Source organism: Carassius auratus, unplaced genomic scaffold (assembly GCF_003368295.1).
Source record: "Carassius auratus strain Wakin unplaced genomic scaffold, ASM336829v1 scaf_tig00214766, whole genome shotgun sequence".
Lineage (NCBI taxonomy): Eukaryota > Metazoa > Chordata > Actinopteri > Cypriniformes > Cyprinidae > Carassius > Carassius auratus.
The window spans coordinates 17683-38411 of NW_020527797.1; the positions used below are offsets into that span (position 1 = coordinate 17683).

General features: G+C 37.4%; 2 protein-coding genes across 5 annotated transcripts in view; one reads left to right on the forward strand and one right to left on the reverse strand.

Moving 5' to 3' along the window:
- Positions 1-18664, reverse strand: part of LOC113092934 (uncharacterized) — a 31262-nt gene extending 12598 nt beyond the window's left edge. The window contains exons 1-3 of one of the 4 annotated variants that reach the window (XM_026258727.1): positions 318-330; positions 167-186; positions 30-40 (exon numbers count right to left, since the gene is read on the reverse strand). Coding sequence is in view for 3 of the 4 variants with exons in the window: in XM_026258726.1 (XP_026114511.1) it covers positions 30-92 (63 nt within the window). In the remaining variant the exon portion in view is untranslated. Of the gene's footprint in view, positions 1-29; positions 261-317; positions 331-18594 lie in introns of those variants that run through there. The other 3 variants (XM_026258726.1, XM_026258728.1, XM_026258725.1) reach the window with 3 other exon arrangements.
- Positions 1923-4753, forward strand: LOC113092935 (uncharacterized). The gene is made up of 3 exons (XM_026258730.1): positions 1923-2735; positions 3303-3445; positions 3544-4753. The coding sequence occupies exons 1-3, from the start codon at positions 2519-2521 to the stop codon at positions 4450-4452; spliced, it is 1269 nt and encodes a 422-aa protein (XP_026114515.1). The 5' UTR covers positions 1923-2518; the 3' UTR covers positions 4453-4753.
- Positions 18665-20729: the final 2065 nt, after the last annotated feature.

Below are 20729 nucleotides of genomic sequence, written 5' to 3' on the forward strand. Positions count from 1 at the left end.
ATTCTAAATGTTCAAAAAGTTTGACTTACCTCAACTCCGTCTTTAACCAATGTGCCACCCCAAATGAAAGAAAAGGTATACTTGCCAGCCATGCTTTGTTATACAATTAAACACTTACTTCAGCACGGTTCTAAATTGTTTTTAATGGTTACAAAAGTTGCCTTACCTCAACTCACACAACTCAGTCTTTAACCAGTGCACCACCACACATTAAAGAAAAAAAAAGGTATACTTGTCAGCAATGCTTTGTTATACAATTAAACACTTACTTCAGCACTGTTCTAAATTGTTTTTAATGGTTACAAAAGTTGCCTTACCTCAGCTCGCAGTCTTTAACCAGTGCATCACCATGCATAAAAGAAAAAAAGTTATACTTGTCAGCCATGCTTCATTTTACAATAATAAAAAAACAGTTCAGCAGTACATTCCAAATTCATTTTTAATGGTTACAAAGAATTGCCTTACCTCAGCTCACAGTCTTTAACCAGTGCACCACCACGCATAAAAGAAAAAGTTACACTTGTCAGCCATGCTTTGTTAAACATTTACTTCAGCAGTATATTCTAAATACATTTGAATAAAGTTCAAAAAGTTTGAAATACCTCAACTCTTTTACCAGTGTACCAGCACATGCAAAAAAGAGTGATAAGTTACATAACATACATTTAAAAAGTACATTCAATTTTGTTTTTACATCTACAAGAATTATAAATGTTACCTCAACTCACACTCTTGTCAATTTACCAGCACACATAAAAAGAAGCATTGTTTAGCATAGATTCAATTTACACATTTCACACACACAAAAAAAAAAAAAGAAACAGTTAATAATAAACTCTTTATTAAACTTTACCAATTACCAACATAATTTTCAAGAAAATATAGTGTAGACTACAAAGACTAAATTACTTTGTTTAAATAATTTGCAAACAATCTGAATCAGAATTAGTAAATTCTTGTGCATCACTTTACCAAAACACACACACACAAAATTCCTAACATTAAACAACCTTCCAATAAACTCCAGAATTGCATTACAAATCAAACAATAGACTAGCATAAGACAACTAATTAAAGTAAAGAGAAAACACTTGAAAGGAGTTGCCATTTTGAACACATGGTCATTACAAACAACAAACAAAATGAACATACTAAATATTTCATCAAATTATCCACAATCAAAGCAATTAAGAATAATCAATAAACAGACACCTTTAAAACAAACGTACCTGCTGTAGAAAAACAGATAAACTGAGCAGAACATGCTCTTTCCCTGATATACTGCCAAATTAAGACCAGGTGCAGCTTGATTAATTAGTTAGCATGTGGTCTAATGCTTTTTGCTTCTTACACCTTAACCTCTCCGCTGCAGCCCATTTAAAATGCATTGACTGAATGGTTGATCTGTTGTCCTGACTTAAATTCCATTTTGGGCATTTTGCATTGTCCCGCTCGTTGCTCTGGCTACATGCAGCTGACCTAAAGACTGCGATTTCCACATTCCAAATACATTGTCTTGTTAATTCAATTGTTTCAGCACTACAATGAACTTTTAATTGTTACAATAAAAATATATACTACTATAAACACTAAACTATTAACTTTCAGTACTGATACATTCTGAATTACCTATAACCCAGATAAATATATATTAATTGTTTTACAACACTAAAATTCTACTTCGAACATCTAACGTACATCAGTAAACAAAAAAGACATTGGAATACATGGAAGTTCATGACAGCAAGGACAAAAGTATATTTTATTTCATCATGTATTTATTATTCTTTAGAAACACTTTACACAGATACATTGAAAATATTGTGCCTTAATACCCCAGTGAGCAAGCCAGAAGGCAACAATGGCAAGGAAAAACTCCCTCAATTAGTGAAAAGGAGCACCAGCAGAGTGGGATAGTGGGCAAGCCATCCTCCTTTGGCTGGCATCTAAATTTGCTGCACATAGGCTAAATATAATACAAGCCAGTGATAATATCAACAACAGCAGTAACACAGACTTAACAGACAATTTCATCATACCAGTATCATTGCTATACATGTCACTCAACTTTTCCATGTTTACCACACAAAAGTTATATTTACTAAAATGAATAAAGAATTAATTCCATAAAATATCATTGTCATTTTTCTTTATTTCACAATACTTATAGATATCTATAGAAAACTATACATAAATCAGTGTATTATTTTTACCTGCCTATACCACAAATAGATAACAGGCAAAAATCAAATGTAGTGTATTGACAAACAAGCCAATTAACTTACAAGTATGAATCTATCCACAACTTACCACTAAAGACCTTAATCAACTAATAAACTTAAAATCAACATCAACGAATGACACACTCCAATTAATTAACTATGAACCAACTAATTAGTAATGGTACATTCCCAATCAATTGTGAATTATGTTAAATACCAGAGTATCCTGCGAAGGATTCCATTAGATTTTTTCCACTGTAAGAACAGAAATATTGAAAAACAAAATTGAGAGAAAAATGAACCAACTTCCAGACTCAATTTCAGGATACGTGCATTCTGTATCACCCATAAAACTATCTAAAATTAATAGCAAATACTTCACCGCTTCACTACAAACTGACAGGGACACATACCACCACACAGTCATCTTTCAGTGTAATCAACAAACCTCATGGAACAATGCTGCAAGGAACTGCTCCGCAATCAAACTCATGAATGCAAAGAAAGTTCCAAGTAAGTATGCCTTGTATATTTTACTCCACTTTTTATCTGTAGTAATTTTTAGATGTCTTACCATAAGTTACTTTTTTTTTTTTGATTGCCCTTGATCTTTCTAGTCAACTAGCAATTCTTCACTTAGTCCAATTAGTCAACAGATAGCACAAAATTTATATAAATCATAAGCATATATATATATATATATATCTCAACTAATCAGTGCTCAAACACATAAAGCTTGCTGTGGTGCACCGGCAAACAATAATTAATGTGTCTTGAAAAAACAAGAGAATTTTTCATGCAGATTACATAATCTGAAAGTGTTTAAGATTAAAAAACATGAAATGATTCGAAAGTCGACACTTCAAACTTTCCATTAATTTCTCTTGTCTGTGAGGCAAGTATATATTTGTATACAGTTTCGATTTACTTTTGTGACATGGTCAGAATTTACAATGCTTTATTTGTTGTTATTCTCAGTATTTTAAACAAAAATTACACGGTGTTTTAAGTAAAATGTAAGTGATTGCACATGTGCCTCCTCGTCATCTAATTTTTAAAAATGTTTCTTTCGTTTTCCAGACAGCAATGACACAAAATATGACATCCAGAGTACCAGCTCTACAACACTCGAAGTGACTCAAGTACCATTCCCCCATAAACCCCCAAAGCAACCACACCCCTCCACCATTGCCGAAATGAAAACCCTAGATGCACAGCATCATGTAAGTTGCACAACATTTTTCCATACAAACTAAAACTTGAAGTACATTGAAAACAAATTGCATGACTGTTGATTTTCACTCTTGCACTCTGTGTACAGATCCCCACACTAAAAGCCAAAGTAACAAAGATCGAGTCTGTTAAAAATGTGTTTTTTAACAATACTGAAGCAGAGGTAATGAACTGTTGGATAACTGATGAAACCGGAGGAATTCAAATTGCCTTGTGGGACAACTTCATTACTGAGGTCTATCAAGGAAATTCATATAACTTTACGAACCTGATGACAAAAAGGTATCAACAAAAAACCTTCTTACAATCAACCAGACACACAACAATTACACCTTTAAAAATTCAAATTTCTACTGGACCACTTCATCAAATGTCTGAGGATGAGATTTCTCCTCACAAAAACATCACCTCTGCTTTACAAGGTGTGCAAATTAATATCAGTAAACACTGCCCGAAGTGTGCTACTCTTCAACAAGATTTTGCTCCACAATGTGCTTTCCACCGCTGCACAAAGTGCAAAATGTTAAGGAGTGGCACCGCTTACGTCACAAAACTTGGTGGCATTTTGGAATTTAAAGAGAACAAAACTGAGCTCTCTTTAACCATGTCAAATTCCATTTTGAAGAGATTTTTAACACCACTACTTGACCTGGGCAAAACCGATGCACAGGACATCGAACAGATGTTCCTGGCCATGAAAAGTTTAACAGTAACATTTACACAAAACATGCAGGTTCTACAAATGCAAGAAACACCCAACGACGATACTGATGAGGAGCTTCTTCACATTGAAGAAACTCAATTGTCACCAGAACCTGCTGCACTTTTTATCCCGCAAAAAACTGCAGTAAAAGAAACCAAACATTCAAACGATGAACAGTTTCTTCAAATTGTAGAAACCGAATCGTCACAAGAACCTGCTGCACTTTTCATGCCACAAAAAAGACCTGTAACCGAAACCAAACATTCATGTAAAAAAACAAAGTGTGATACATAGACTTGTGATAAATTTATACAACCTGTATAACTTGTATTTTCTTGTAAAAAAAAAATACTATAGGGGTTTACTTTTCAATGGTTAAAATGTTTATTTTCCCCCCCATATCTAGTTGCTAAAATTTGTAATGGAAATATACGTTGCTGTAAAAATATGATTTAATTGTGAAGCTTTCTTCTACTTGAATAAATGTTTAAGTTTTGCAACTATACAAGATGCTTTCGTTATCAGTATTTTACTTTTGATTGTTCCTTTTTTCACCCAAATGTATTTCCTTCTAAATAAATGCAATACAACACTAGCTTTTGTCCTCTCTTTTTGTACCTGTACTTCCATTTATATTGCTTTAATTTTTTGTTTTGAAACTCTAACTAATCCTCTTTTTGTATGACCTGGACTTTAATTTTAGTCCCCTATAAAATTTCCATTACTGGTCTAAACATCTAGTGTGTAATTTAAGTCAAATTATAAATGAGCTGCACAAAAATGGTTAAACAAGATTCTATTTTTTTTTTTGTTCCCAACCAAGAACTCAGGAACCGCAATGTGTTGGCCAACCACATGTTACTGTTGTAAGTGACGTGCAGTTGACCCAAAGACTGTGATTTCCACATTCTAGATACATTGTCTTGTTAATTCAATTGTTTCAGCAGTACAATGAACTTTTAACTGTTACAATAAAAAATATTTACTACTATAAGCACTGAACTATTAACCTTCAGTACTGATACATTCTGACTTACCTATAACCCAGATAAATAGATATTTGACTCTTTCTCTCAACATTTATAAAGCTGTGAATTGTCACTTGGATTATTACCTAGATAATACTCACATTACTCCTTCCCATTTAATTGGAAACCTGTTTTCTCACACATTCTGAATGAACCATGTGTCCGCCATTTAGATTTTTAGTTAACATGATTTTGTGTACTTATTCTTTCGCTGAAGCCTCTACTTTTTAAGTCCTTAATGTCCTCTGAGTGGCGCAAGTTGCTAGACCCCATATCATGAATCCTGAACCATTCCAGTTGAGGGTTCGAAACCTGTATGGGAAAAGTTTAAAATTGGGTGTAAAGTTGTCATTTCAATTCCTTTATTACATGGGTAAGAGCTGTACTAAAGTTTCTTAAAATGGGATCAAAAATAAGTGTGTTTTTGTAACTTCATTCTGCATTCGTTCTCATCAGACCTTCTGATTTCACCTTATCTGTAATTCTGAATCTATCTGTTCTGTAAAAAGTGCTGAAAAAGTTGCTTGAAAAAACCTTAAAAGCCAAAGAGCAATAAGGGCTTGGCCCCAGAAAGGCTGCTTGCAGCTTTAATTATTATTATTATTATTAGGGGCCAAGCCCAGAGGGCTGTAGCCCCTATTGTATCTGTATGTTTTATTATTATTATTATTCTTCTTCTTCTTCTTCTTCTTCTCGTCCAATGGGAGTCTATGGCAGCCCTATGAAGGGAACATGGGAAAATTATGAAATTTGGCACACTTGTAGAGATGACCATTATTAGTGATCTGACCAACTTTGGGGTCTCTAGGACCAACTCTACAGCGCCACCACCAGTTCAAAAATTCAACATTCACACATTAATAACTCTTGAACCACTAATTCTATGAAAATAAAACTTAGTACATATGATCAATCTCTTCATGGAGATTCTATTCCATACCTTACATTAAGACTCCGCCCATTACAGTGGCGGCCATTTTGAAAAGTACAGTATTCAGTCTAAACACTACTCCTCCTTCAAAATTGGTCCAATTCTTCTGAAATTTGGCTCAGATGTTCTTTGGACTGAGCCGCACAGAAATGACTGAACAGAATTTTTTGAACACTAGTGAAAAAAAAAGTTATGATGCTGTGAACTTACTCAGGTTGACCTCAAATCGGTTGAGATGCTGTATCTCGGCCAAACTTTGATCAATCGATACCAAACTTGGTACACTTCATCTACACCATGATCTGGGGGTCCACGCCAAATTTGGGAACAGCGCCACCTATGGGTGTTGAGATACCAAAAATGCACTTTTTTGCTTATAACTTCTGAACAATTCATCAGAAAATTATTTTCTTGATGTCTATGGATTCTTTAGATCATTCCGGATCTGTGGATGTCAATTTTGTCGAGACCACCTGGACCACCTGTCCGCCATTTTGAATTTTGTCATAAATTGCTATATCTTTTGATCTATTGTACATATCTTCACAAAAATCGATAGGCATCATCAACAACATGTGCTTGAGGTACCCCGGAAGTTAGAAGACAGCGCCACCTAGTGTTCAAGAGATATAACGATTCTTGCAAAACCCCTTATAACTACTGTAAATGTTGATCGATTTTTGATATTTTTATGTCATTTGATTCCGTGGGTTATGCCGAATCAGATGATGTCTCATTTGCCATTTTCCAATATGGCGTCTGTCCGCCATATTGAATGTATTAAATACAGTTTTTTCGCTACTCCTCCCTGAAATCTTGTTCAATTTTGTTCAAAATTTTATCAGATGAACTTCTGACCGGGCCTGACAGAAATGACTGAACAGATTTTTGATATTCACTCCCGTTCCCGACGTGTACAGCTCTGAAGTTGACCGTGCCTGTGCTGGTTGATTTATGCTAATTAGCTTAGCATGCTAATTAGCTAAAATGCTAACACGTTTCTATTGACTCTAATGGGTCTCCTGAGCTATCTGGTTAACTTTGAGCAACGTTAGCATTTTTTAGCGTAGCATGCTAATCTGGCTAAAATGCTGCTTCGGGCTTTTGAGAGTTAATTCTCACACCTTAACCTCTCTTCTGTGCCATGCAAACAGTGTGTCAACTAATGTGGCACACTTAGCTAAGGCACTCGTCCCAAACCCTGAGAGGTCGTGGGATCGAATCTGGGGTGGGTAACGTCGATCCGATGGAAGTTCCATTTTGGCCGTTTTGCTTCGTCCCGCTCGTTGCTCTGGCTACAGCCCTTCAGGGCTTGGCCCCGGTATCGCTGCTTGCAGCTATATTTATTAGGGGCCAAGCCCAAAGGGCTGTAGCCCCTATTGTATCTGTATGTTTTATTATTATTATTATTATTATTATTCTTCTTCTTCTTCTTCTTCTTCTTCTTCTTCTCGTCTAATGGGAGTCTATGGCAGCCATATGAAGGGAACATGGGAAAATGATAAAATTTGGCACACTTGTAGAACTGGTCATTATAAGTGATCTGACCAACTTTGGGGTCTCTAGGCCAAACTCTATAGCGCCACCAGCAGTCCAAAAATTCAACATTCAAACGTTAATAACTGTTGAACCACTAATTCTATGAAAATAAAACTTAGTACATCTATTTTGTCTCTTCATGGAGATTCCATTCCATATCTTACATTAAGACTCCTCCCATTACAGTAGCAGCCATTTTGAAAAGTACAGTAATCAGTCTAAACAATACTCCTCCTTCAAAATTGGTCCAATTCTTCTGAAATTTGGCACATAAAATCTTTGGACTGAGCTGCACAGATTTGACTGAACAGAATTTTTTGAACACTAGTGACAAAAAAGTTATCATGCTGTGAACTTACTGAGGTTGACCTAAAATCGGTTGAGATGCTGTATCTCAGCCAAACTTTGATCAATCGAAACCAAACTTGGTACACTTCTTCTATACCATAATCTGGGGGTCCATGCCAAATTTGGGAACAGCGCCACCTATGGGTGTTGAGATACCAAAAATGCACTTTTTTGCTTATAACTTCTGAACAATTCATCAGAAAATTATGATCTTGATGTCTATGGTTTCTGTAGATCATTTCGAATCTGTGGATGTCAATTTTGTCAAGACCACCAGGACCACCCGTCCGCCATTTTGAAATTTGTCAAAAATTGCTATAACTTTTGAACTACTGTACAAATCTTCACAAAAATCGATAGGCATCATCAACACCATGTGCCGGAAGTACCCCGGAAGTTGGAAGACAGCGCCACCTAGTGTTCAAGAGATATAACGATTCTTGCAAAACCCCTTATAACTACTGTAAATGTTGATCGATTTTTGTTATTTTTATGTCATTTTATTCCTTTGGTTATGCCGATTCTGAGGATGTCTCAATTGTCATTTTCCAACATGGCGTCTGTCCGCCATATTGAATGGAATGAAATACAGTTTTTTCACTACTCCTCCCTGAAATCTTGTTCAATTTTGTTAAAAGTTTTATCAGATGAACTTCAGAATGGGCCTGACAGAAATGACAGAACGGATTTTTGATATTCGTTCCCGTTCCAGAGATGTACAGCTCCGAAGTTGACCGTGCCTGTGTTTGTTGATTTATGCTAATTAGCTTAGCATGCTAATTAACTAAAATGCTAACACTTTTCTATTCACTCTAATGGGTCTCTTGAGCAATCTGGTTAACTTTGACAATGTTAGCATTTTTTAGCGTAGCATGCTAATCTGGCTAAAATGCTATTTCGGGCTTGTGAGAGATCATTCTCACACCTTGACCTCTCTTCTGTGCCATGTAAATTGTGTGTCAACTAATGTGGCGCACTTAGCTAAGGCGTTGGTTCTGAACCTGTGAGGTTGTGGGTTCGAAACCTGTATGGGAAAAATTTAAAATTGGGTATAAAGTTGTCATTTCAATTCCTTTATTACATGGTTAAGAGCTGTACTAAAGTTTCTTAAAATGGGATCAAAAATTAAGTGTGTTTTTGTAACTTCATTCTGCGTTCGTTCTCATCAGACCTTCTGATTTCACCTTATCTGTAATTCTGAATCTATCTGTTCTGTAAAAAGTGCTGAAAAAGTTGCTTGAAAAAACCTTAAAAGCCAAAGAGCAATAAGGGCTTGGCCCCAGAAAGGCTGCTTGCAGCTTTAATAGCGATTGTTTTTGGTAGAATTTTCGAGCAAAAACAATCGATCACTATGCTAGCCCTATGAAGGGAACATGGGAAAATGATGAAATTTGGCACACTTCTAGAGATGGTCACCAATAGTGATCTGACCAACTTTGGAGTCTCTAAGACCAACTCTACAGCGCCACCACCAGTTCAAAAATTCAGTTTTTAAACTTTAATAACTCATGAACCCTTTGGTCTATCCAGATAGGACTTAGTACACATGATTACTCTCTTCATGGAGATTACACTCTATACCTTACATTAAGTCTCCACCCATTACAGTAATTGCTATTAAGCTAATTAAATGTTTCTGTTTAAACACTACTCCTCCTTCAAAAGTGGTTTGATTTTTCTGAAATTTGCCACAGACGATCTTCGGACCGAGCCGCACAGAAATGACTGAACAGATTTTTGATATTCGTTTTGTTCAAAAGTTATTAAATTTTGAACATAACGAGGTCCACCCAAAATTGGTTAAGAGGCTGTATCTCGGCCAAACATTGATCAATCGAAATTAAACTTGATACACTGCATAAACACCATGATCTGAGGGTACATGCCGAATTCAGGGACAGCACCACCTATGGGTCATGAGATAGCATAAATGCACATTTCTCCTTATAACTTTTGAACACCTTCTTCTATCAACATAAAACTTAGTACATCTCATTCCTCTCTTCACGCTGATCACATTTAATAGTTTACATTAAAATTCCTGCCATTACAGTGATGGCCATTTAGAAAAGTACAGTATTCCCTTTTTTCGCTACTCCTCCTTCAAATGTGGCCCAATTCTTCTCAAAATTTCCTCAGACGATCTTTGGACCGAGCCGCACAGAAATGACTGAACAGAATTTTTCGACCTACTGGTCAAAAAAAGAGTTATGATGCTCTGAAGTTAATAGTGTTGAATCGAAATTGAATGAGACGCTATATCTCGGCCGTACTTTGATCAATTGCCACAAAACTCGCTACACTTCATCAACACTATGGACTGAGAATATATCCCAAAGTTGAAACAGCGCCACCTATGGGTCGTGAGATACCAAAATTTCACATGTCTGCTTATAGCTTTTGAACAATTAGTTGCAAAAACATGATCTTGGTTTCTTTCTATTCCTCGGGTAATGCCGAATCTATGGATGTAAATTTTGCCAGGATTGACTAAACTACCTTAAAATGCTAGGCAACTTTCTTTAGTGAACTCATCCTCACACCTTAACCTCTCTTCTGTGCCATGCAAACTGTGTGTCAACTAATGTGGCGCACTTCGCTAAGGCACCGGTCCCGAGCCCCAGAGGTCGTGGGATCGAATCCGGGGTGGGTAACGTCGGTCCGATGGAAGTTCCGTTTTGGCCGTTTTGCTTCGTCCCGCTCGTTGCTCTGGCTACAGCCCTTCAGGGCTTGGCCCCGGTATCGCTGCTTGCAGCTATATTTAGGGGCCAAGCCCAGAGGGCTGTAGCCCCTATTGTATCTGTATGTTTTATTATTATTATTATTCTTCTTCTTCTTCTTCTTCTTCTCGTCCAATGGGAGTCTATGGCAGCCCTATGAAGGGAACATGGGAAAATGATGAAATTTGGCACACTTGTAGAGATGACCATTATTAGTGATCTGACCAACTTTGGGGTCTCTAGGACCAACTCTACAGCGCCACCACCAGTTCAAAAATTCAACATTCAAACGTTAATAACTCTTGAACCACTAATTCTATGAAAATAAAACTTAGTACATCTATTTTGTCTCTTCATGGAGATTCCATTCCACACCTTACATTAAGACTCCGCCCATTACAGTGGCGGCCATTTTGAAAAGTACAGTATTCAGTCTAAACACTACTCCTCCTTCAAAATTGGTCCAATTCTTCTGAAATTTGGCTCAGATGTTCTTTGGACTGAGCCGCACAGAAATGACTGAACAGAATTTTTTGAACACTAGTGAAAAAAAAGTTATGATGCTGTGAACTTACTGAGGCTGACCTAAAATCGGTTGAGATGCTGTATCTCGGCCAAACTTTGATCAATCGATACCAAACTTGGTACACTTCATCTACACCATGATCTGGGGGTCCATGCCAAATTTGGGAACAGCGCCACCTATGGGTGTTGAGATACCAAAAATGCACTTTTTTGCTTATAACTTCTGAACAATTCATCAGAAAATTATTTTCTTGATGTCTATGGATTCTTTAGATCATTCCGGATCTGTGGATGTCAATTTTGTCGAGACCACCAGGACCACCCGTCCGCCATTTTGAATTTTGTCATAAATTGCTATATCTTTTGATCTATTGTACATATCTTCACAAAAATCGATAGGCATCATCAACAACATGTGCCTGAGGTACCCCGGAAGTTAGAAGACAGCGCCACCTAGTGTTCAAGAGATATAACGATTCTTGCAAAACCCCTTATAACTACTGTAAATGTTGATCGATTTTTGATATTTTTATGTCATTTTATTCCGTGGGTTATGCCGAATCTGATGATGTCTCATTTGTCATTTTCCAATATGGCGTCTGTCCGCCATATTGAATGGAATGAAATACAGTTTTTTCGCTACTCCTCCCTGAAATCTTGTTCAATTTTGTCCAAAATTTTATCAGATGAAGTTCAGACCGGGCCTGACAGAAATGACTGAACAGATTTTTGATATTCACTCCCGTTCCCGACGTGTACAGCTCTGAAGTTGACCGTGCCTGTGCTGGTTGATTTATGCTAATTAGCTTAGCATGCTAATTAGCTAAAATGCTAACACGTTTCTATTGACTCTAATGGGTCTCCTGAGCTATCTGGTTAACTTTGAGCAACGTTAGCATTTTTTAGCGTAGCATGCTAATCTGGCTAAAATGCTGCTTCGGGCTTTTGAGAGTTAATTCTCACACCTTAACCTCTCTTCTGTGCCATGCAAACAGTGTGTCAACTAATGTGGCGCACTTAGCTAAGGCACTCGTCCCAAACCCGAGAGGTCGTGGGATCGAATCCGGGGTGGGTAATGTCGATCCGATGGAAGTTCCGTTTTGGCCGTTTTGCTTCGTCCCGCTCGTTGCTCTGGCTACAGCCCTTCAGGGCTTGGCCCCGGTATCGCTGCTTGCAGCTATATTAGCGATTGTTTTTGGTAGAATTTTCGAGCAAAAACAATCGATCACTATGCAAGCCCTATGAAGGGAACATGGGAAAATGATGAAATTTGGCACACTTCTAGAGATGGTCACCAATAGTGATCTGACCAACTTTGGGGTCTCTAAGACCAACTCTACAGCGCCACCACCAGTTCAAAAATTCAGTTTTTAAACTTTAATAACTCCCGAACCCTTTGGTCTATACAGATAAAACTTAGTACACATGATTACTCTCTTCATGGAGATTACATTCTATACCTTACATTAAGTTTCCACCCATTACAGTAATTGCTATTAATCTAATTAAGTGTTTCCGTTTAAACGCTACTCCTCCTTCAAAAGTGGTTTGATTTTTCTGAAATTTGCCACAGACGATCTTCGGACCGAGCCGCACAGAAATGACTGAACAGATTTTTGATATTCGTCTTTGTTCAAAAGTTATTCAATTGTGAACATAACGAGGTCCACCCAAAATCGGTTAAGAGGCTGTATCTCGGCCAAACATTGATCAATCGAAACTAAACTTGATACACTTCACCAACACCATGATCTGAGGTTCATGCCGAATTCGGGCACAGTGCCATCTATGGGTCATGAGATAGCATAAATGCACATTTTTCCTTATAACTTTTGAACAACTTCTTCTATCAAGATAAAACTTAGTACACCTGATTCCTCTCTTCACGCTGATCACATTGAATAGTTTACATTAAAATTCCTGCCATTACAGTAACCCGCATTATGAAAAGTACAGTATTCTGTTTATTCGCTACTCCTCCTTCAAATGTGGCCCAATTCTTCTCAAAATTTCCTCAGACGATCTTTGGACCGAGCCGCACAGAAATGACTGAACAGAATTTTTCGACCTACTGGTCAAAAAAAGAGTTATGATGCTCTGAAGTTAATAGTGTTGAATCGAAATTGAATGAGACGCTATATCTCGGCCGTACTTTGATCAATTGCCACAAAACTCGCTACACTTCATCAACACTATGGACTGAGAATATATCCCAAAGTTGAAAACAGCGCCACCTATGGGTCGTGAGATACCAAAATTTCACATGTCTGCTTATAGCTTTTGAACAATTAGTTGCAAAAACATGATCTTGGTTTCTTTCTATTCCTCGGGTAATGCCGAATCTATGGATGTAAATTTTGCCAGGATTGACTAAACTACCTTAAAATGCTAGGCAACTTTCTTTAGTGAACTCATCCTCACACCTTAACCTCTCTTCTGTGCCATGCAAACTGTGTGTCAACTAATGTGGCGCACTTCGCTAAGGCACCGGTCCCGAGCCCCAGAGGTCGTGGGATCGAATCCGGGGTGGGTAACGTCGGTCCGATGGAAGTTCCGTTTTGGCCGTTTTGCTTCGTCCCGCTCGTTGCTCTGGCTACAGCCCTTCAGGGCTTGGCCCCGGTATCGCTGCTTGCAGCTATATTAGCGATTGTTTTTGGTAGAATTTTCGAGCAAAAACAATCGATCACTATGCAAGCCCTATGAAGGGAACATGGGAAAATGATGAAATTTGGCACACTTCTAGAGATGGTCACCAATAGTGATCTGACCAACTTTGGGGTCTCTAAGACCAACTCTACAGCGCCACCACCAGTTCAAAAATTCAGTTTTGAAACTTTAATAACTCCTGAACCCTTTGTTCTAGACAGATAAAACTTAGTACACATGATTACTCTCTTCATGGAGATTACATTCTATACCTTACATTAAGTTTCCACCCATTACAGTAATTGCTATTAAGCTAATTAAGTGTTTCCGTTTAAACGCTACTCCTCCTTCAAAAGTGATTTCATTTTTCTGAAATTTGCCACAGACGATTTCGGACCGAGCCGCACAGAAATGACTGAACAGATTTTTGATATTCGTCTTTGTTCAAAAGTTATTCAATTGTGAACATAACGAGGTCGCACCCAAAATCGGTTAAGAGGCTGTATCTCGGCCAAACATTGATCAATCGAAACTAAACTTGATACACTTCATCAACACCATGATCTGAGGGTTCATGCCGAATTCGGGCACAGCGCCACCTATGGGTCATGAGATAGCATAAATGCACATTTTTCCTTATAACTTTTGAACAACTTCTTCTATCAAGATAAAACTCAGTACACCTGATTCCTCTCTTCACGCTGATCACATTGAATAGTTTACATTAAATTCCAGCCATTACAGTGAAGGCCATTAAGAAAAGTACAGTATTCCGTTTTTTCGCTACTCCTCCTTCAAATGTGGCCCAATTCTTCTCAAAATTTCCTCAGACGATCTTTGGACCGAGCCGCACAGAAATGACTGAACAGAATTTTTCGACCTACTGGTCAAAAAAGAGTTATGATGCTCTGAAGTTAACAGTGTTGAATCGAAATTGTTCGAGAAGCTGTATCTCGGCCGTACTTTGATCAATCGCCACAAAACTTGCTAAACTTCATCAACACCATGAACTGAGAATATATCCCAAAGTTGGAAACAGCGCCACCTATGGGTCGTGAGATACCAAAAATTCACATGTCTGCTTATAGCTTTTGAACAATTAGTTGCAAAAACATGATCTTGGTGTCTTTCTATTCCTCGGATCATGCCGAATCCATGGATGTAAATTTTGCCAGGATTGACTAAACTACCTTAAAATGCTAGGCAACTTTCTTTAGTGAACTCATCCTCACACCTTAACCTCTCTTCTGTGCCATGCAAACTGTGTGTCAACTAATGTGGCGCACTTAGCTAAGGCACCGGTCCCGAGCCCCAGAGGTCGTGGGATCGAATCCGGGGTGGGTAACGTCGATCCGATGGAAGTTCCGTTTTGGCCGTTTTGCTTCGTCCCGCTCGTTGCTCTGGCTACAGCCCTTCAGGGCTTGGCCCCGGTATCGCTGCTTGCAGCTATATTTATTATTATTATTCTTCTTCTTCTCCAATGGGAGTCTATGGCAGCCCTATGAAGGAAACATGGGAAAATGATGAAATTTGGCACACTTGTAGAACTGGTCATTATTAGTGATCTGACCAACTTTGGGGTCTCTAGGCCAAACTCTATAGCGCCACCAGCAGTTCCAAAAATTTAACATTCAAACGTTAATAACTCTTGAACCACTAATTGTATGAAAATAAAACTTAGTACATCTATTTTGTCTCTTCATGGAGATTCCATTCCATATCTTACATTAAGACTCCACCCATTACAGTAACGGCCATTTTGAAAAGTACAGTATTCAGTCTAAACACTACTCCTCCTTCAAAATTGGTCCAATTCTTCTGAAATTTGGCTCAGATGTTCTTTGGACTGAGCCGCACAGAAATGACTGAACAGATTTTTGATTTTCATCTTTGTTCAAAAGTTATTCAATTGTGAACTTAATGAGGTTGACGTAAAATCGGTTGAGATGCTGTATGTCGGCCAAACTTTGATCAATCGAAACCAAACTTGATACACTTCATCTACACCATGATCTGGGGGTCCATGCCAAATTTGGGAACAGCGCCACCTATGGGTGTTGAGATACCAAAAATGCACTTTTTTGCTTATAACTTCTGAACAATTCATCAGAAAATTATTTTCTGATGTCTATGGATTCTTTAGGTCATTCCGAATCTGTGGATGTCAATTTTGTCAAGACCACTAGGACCACCCGTCCGCCATTTTAAATTTTGTCATAAATTGCTATATCTTTTGATCTACTGTACATATCTTCACAAAAATCGATAGGCATCATCAACACCATATCCAAGAGGTACCCCGGAAGTTAGAAGACAGTGCCACCTAGTGTTCAAGAGATATAACGATTATTGCAAAACCCCTTATAACTACTGTAAATGTTGATCAATTTTTGTTATTTTTATGTCATTTTATTCCTTTGGTTATGCCGAATCTGATGATGTCTCAATTGTCATTTTCCAACATGGCGTCTGTCCGCCATATTGAATGGAATGAAATACAGTTTTTTCGCTACTCCTCCCTGAAATCTTGTTCAATTTTGTCCAAAATTTTATCAGATGAAGTTCAGACCGGGCCTGACAGAAATGACTGAACAGATTTTTGATATTCACTCCCGTTCCTGACATGTACAGCTCTGAAGTTGACCGTGCCTGTGCTTGTTGATTTATGCTAATTAGCTTAGCATGCTAATTAGCTAAAATGCTAACACATTTCTATTGACTCTAATGGGTCTCTTGAGCTATCTGGTTAACTTTGAGCAACGTTAGCATTTTTAGCGTAGCATGCTAATCTGGCTAAAATGCTGCTTCGGGCTTTTTAGAGTTAATTCTCACACCTTAACTACTCTTCTGTGCCATGTGAACTGTGTGTCAACTAATGTGGCGCACTCTGCTAAGGCACTGGTCCCAAACCCAAGAGGTCGTGGGTTCGAATCCAGGGTGGTCAAGGTTGTTTCTGTTCAAGCCATTGGATTTTCTGTGTGTTGAATCAAGAATATTTTCTTGGTCTTTCTCATCGGAATCTCTGTTTGATTTTGAAGTTTTGAGATCATTCTCACACCTTAACCTCTCTTATGTGGCATGTCAAATGTGCATCAACTAATGTGGCTCACTATGCTAAGGTCGTGGTCCCAAACCCAAAAGGTCATAGGTTCGAATCCAGGGTGGTTAATGTTGCCTCTGTTCAAGCCATTGGATTTTCTCTGTGTTCACATTGAATCAAGAATGTGTTTTGGTGTTTCTCATCTGATGTTCTGTTTGATTTCTAAGTTTTGAGATCATTCTCACACCTTAACCTCTCTTATACAGTATGCTGTGATGTGCATTGACTGAGTGGTGCACTCTTCTAAGCTGCTGGTTTCAACCCTCTAAGGTTGGGGCTTCAAATCCAGGGTGGTCAATATTGTGTTTGTTCCAGATGTTGGATTTTATGAGGATTTTATTTTTGTTCATTTTTGAACGTCTCTACTTCTGATCTTGTTTTTTATGTATATTATACTGTTGCCATATTTGCTCTTCTTGCTCTACACTATGCTTCAAAAACATTATTTGTTAGCATGCAAGTTTATGCTTCATTGGTGTTCCTTTTTATATAAAAGATATCTTCAGCATTATAGTATATGTGTGCCATATGTTTCATTGTATGAGAAGAATTGTGCTCTCACAGATGAGGTAAAGGGTTTCAATTCTTCTGTGGGGTGACATAATAATAGAACATCTGATCAACAATACGGGGACATCTTTGCAACATTTCCACTAAGTTTTATACTTGTTAAATTGACAGTTATGAACAAAAATAATGTGCACTTAGTGGGTCAACTCCTGCCATTTTATACCATAAGAAAGCATTTTATGTTTGTTGGTTTCATTGAGAATCAAAAAAAAAAAATAAGAAAAAAAAAAGACACTCAAGACACTTAAATGGGATCATCAATTAAGCCTTACAGCATGAATACTTGTGTTGTGTACACTAAATATAATCACTTTAAACTATTTTCTCCAATTCCAGTTTCTTTCAATTCCAGATTTCATAGTACAAATGAAATAACCCTGAATGCAAAGAAAATGACTACTATATCATTTTATCCATTATCATGTGTTCTCTATGTAACACCGTGTCATATGAATTGTGCTCGGAGATGTCAAATAATATATATTAAACAAATTCTACATAAAATTAAATGTAGATCAGTAAAGCAAAAAAAAGGACATTGAAAGACTACATTAAAGTTTATGAAAGCAAGGACAAAAGTATATTCTAATTCATCATGTATTTATTGTTCTTTACAAACAATTTACATTGAAAATATTGTGCCTTAAAACCCCAGTGAGCAAGCCAGAAGGCAACAGTGGCAAGGAAAAACTCCCTAAATTAGTGAAGAGGATCATCAGCAGAGAGGTATAGGGAGAAACCTTGGGAGGAACCAGACTCAGCAGGGGCAAGCCATCCTCCTTTGGCTGGCATCTAAGTTTGCTGTACATAGGCCAAATATAATACAAGCCATCCATCCAACATTTCATATAGAATTGTGTTACTTTTGTGGTTATGCATTTGTGATATCTTTGACTATTGACTGCCTGCATCGGTTTAGAGTTTTGCCGGGACATTTTCTGAAGATACTTGAACAATGATTTTGTATTCACTGTTAGAAAGGGAAGCAGAAAAGTTAAGTCAAATTAGTATCAACTTCTGGTTGTGTGCCTCTTCATAAAAACAGTTCATGGAGTGGAGAATCATAATGGATAAGGTGCAAGTTTTGAAGTGTAACGCATTGCACAAACCTGAAAATGTATCAACAGGTGAAAGACTGCTTTAAGAAATGAGTCAATTTGAGTATTGCAGATATATTCATTTACCTTTTGATTGGTTGTGTGCCTCTTCATAAAAACAGTTCATGGGGTTGGAGAATCATAGCGGAGAAGGAAGTTTGATGTGTAGTAAATTGCAGAAATCTGAAAATGCATTCATGGAAAATTAACTTCTTGATAATTAAAGTGTTTGCACAACAAAAACCATTTAGCAATCTGACACTCACCTTTTGGGAGTAGTGGACAGGAGATATTGGGTTTTGATGCACAAACCTGAAATTTATCAACAGGTGAAAGACTGCTTTAAGAAATGAGTCAATTTGAGTATTGCAGATATATTCATTTACCTTTTGATTGGTTGTGTGCCTCTTCATAAAAACGGTTCATGGGGTGGAGAGTCATATTGGAGAAGGGACGTTGATGTGTAGTAAATTGCAGAAATCTGAAAATGCATTCATGGAAAATTAACTTCTTGATAATTAAACGTGTTTGCACAACAAAAACCATTTAGCAATCTGTACACTCACCTTTTGGGAGTAGTGGAACAGGAGATATTGGGTTTGATGCACAAACCTGAAAATTATCAACAGGTGAAAGACTGCTTTAAGAAATGAGTCAATTGAGTATTGCAGATATATTCATTTAACCTTTTGATTGGTTGTGTGCCTCTTCATAAAAACGGTTCATGGGGTGGAGAGTCAATATTGGAGAAGGACGTTTGATGTGTAGTAAATTGCAGAAATCCTGAAAATGCAATTCATGGAAAATTAACTTCTTGATAATTAAAGTGTTTGCACAACAAAAACCATTTAGCAATCTGTACACTCACCTTTTGGGAGTAGTGGACAGGAGATATTGGGTTTTGATGCACAAACCTGAAAATTTATCAACAGGTGAAAGACTGCTTTAAGAAATGAGTCAATTTGAGTATTGCAGATATATGAATTTACCTTTTGATTGGTTGTGTGCCTCTTCATAAAAACAGTTCATGGAGTGGAGAATCATAATGGATAGGTGCAAGTTTGAAGTGTAACATATTGCAGAAATCTGAAATACAGTCATGGAACATTAACTGATTGATAGTGTTTACACAACTGAAACTTGTACAGATGTCTATATTGTTGCACACTCACCTTTTGGAGTAGTGGACCGTAGATATTGGGTTTTCATGCACAAACCTGAAAATGTATCAACAGGTGAAAGACTGCTTTAAGAAATGAATCAATTGACTATTGCAGATAAATGAATTTACCTTTTGATTGGTTGTGTGCCTCTTCATAAAAACAGTTCATGGAGCGGAGAATCATAATGGATAAGGCGGAAGTTTGAAGTGTAACATTGCAGAAATCTGAAAATACCAGTCATGGAACTTAACACAACTAAACATTGTACAGATGTCTATTTAGTTGCACACTCACCTTTTTGGAGTAGTGGACCGTAGATATTGGGTTTTTCATGCACAAACCTGAAAATGTATCAACAGGTGAAAGACTGCTTTAAGGAAATGAATCAATTGGACTATTGCGAGATAAATTAATTTACCTTTTGATTGGTGTGTGTGCCTCTTCATAAAAACAGTTCATGGAGCGGAGAAATCATAATGGATAAGGCGGAAGTTTGAAGTTTAACATATTGCAGAAATCTGAAAATACAGTCATGGAACATTACTGATTGATATATTGTTTACACAACTGAAACATTGTACAGTGTCTATATTAGTTGCACACTCACCTTTTTGGAGTAGTGGACCGTAGATATTGGTTTTCATGCACAAACCTGAAAATGTATCAACGGGGAGAAAGACTGCTTTAAGAAATGAGTCAATTTGGGATATTGCAGATGTATTTATTTACCTTTTGATTGGTTGTGTGCCTCTTCATAAAAACAGTTGTGGAGCGAGAATCATAATGGATAAGGCGGAAGTTTGAAGTGTAACATTGCAGAAAATCTGAAATTAGGTGTCAATGGAACATAACACAACTGAACATTGTTCAGATGTCTGTGTTAGTTGCACACTCACCTTTTTGG

Coding starts and splice junctions, on each gene's coding strand:
- LOC113092935 (XM_026258730.1), top strand. CDS start 2,519: ATGAACCAACTTCCAGACTCAATTTCAGGATACGTGCATTCTGTATCA. Junction 2,736..3,302: donor GAATGCAAAGAAAGTTCCAA/GTAAGTATGCCT, acceptor TTCGTTTTCCAG/ACAGCAATGACACAAAATAT. Junction 3,446..3,543: donor CCCTAGATGCACAGCATCAT/GTAAGTTGCACA, acceptor CTCTGTGTACAG/ATCCCCACACTAAAAGCCAA.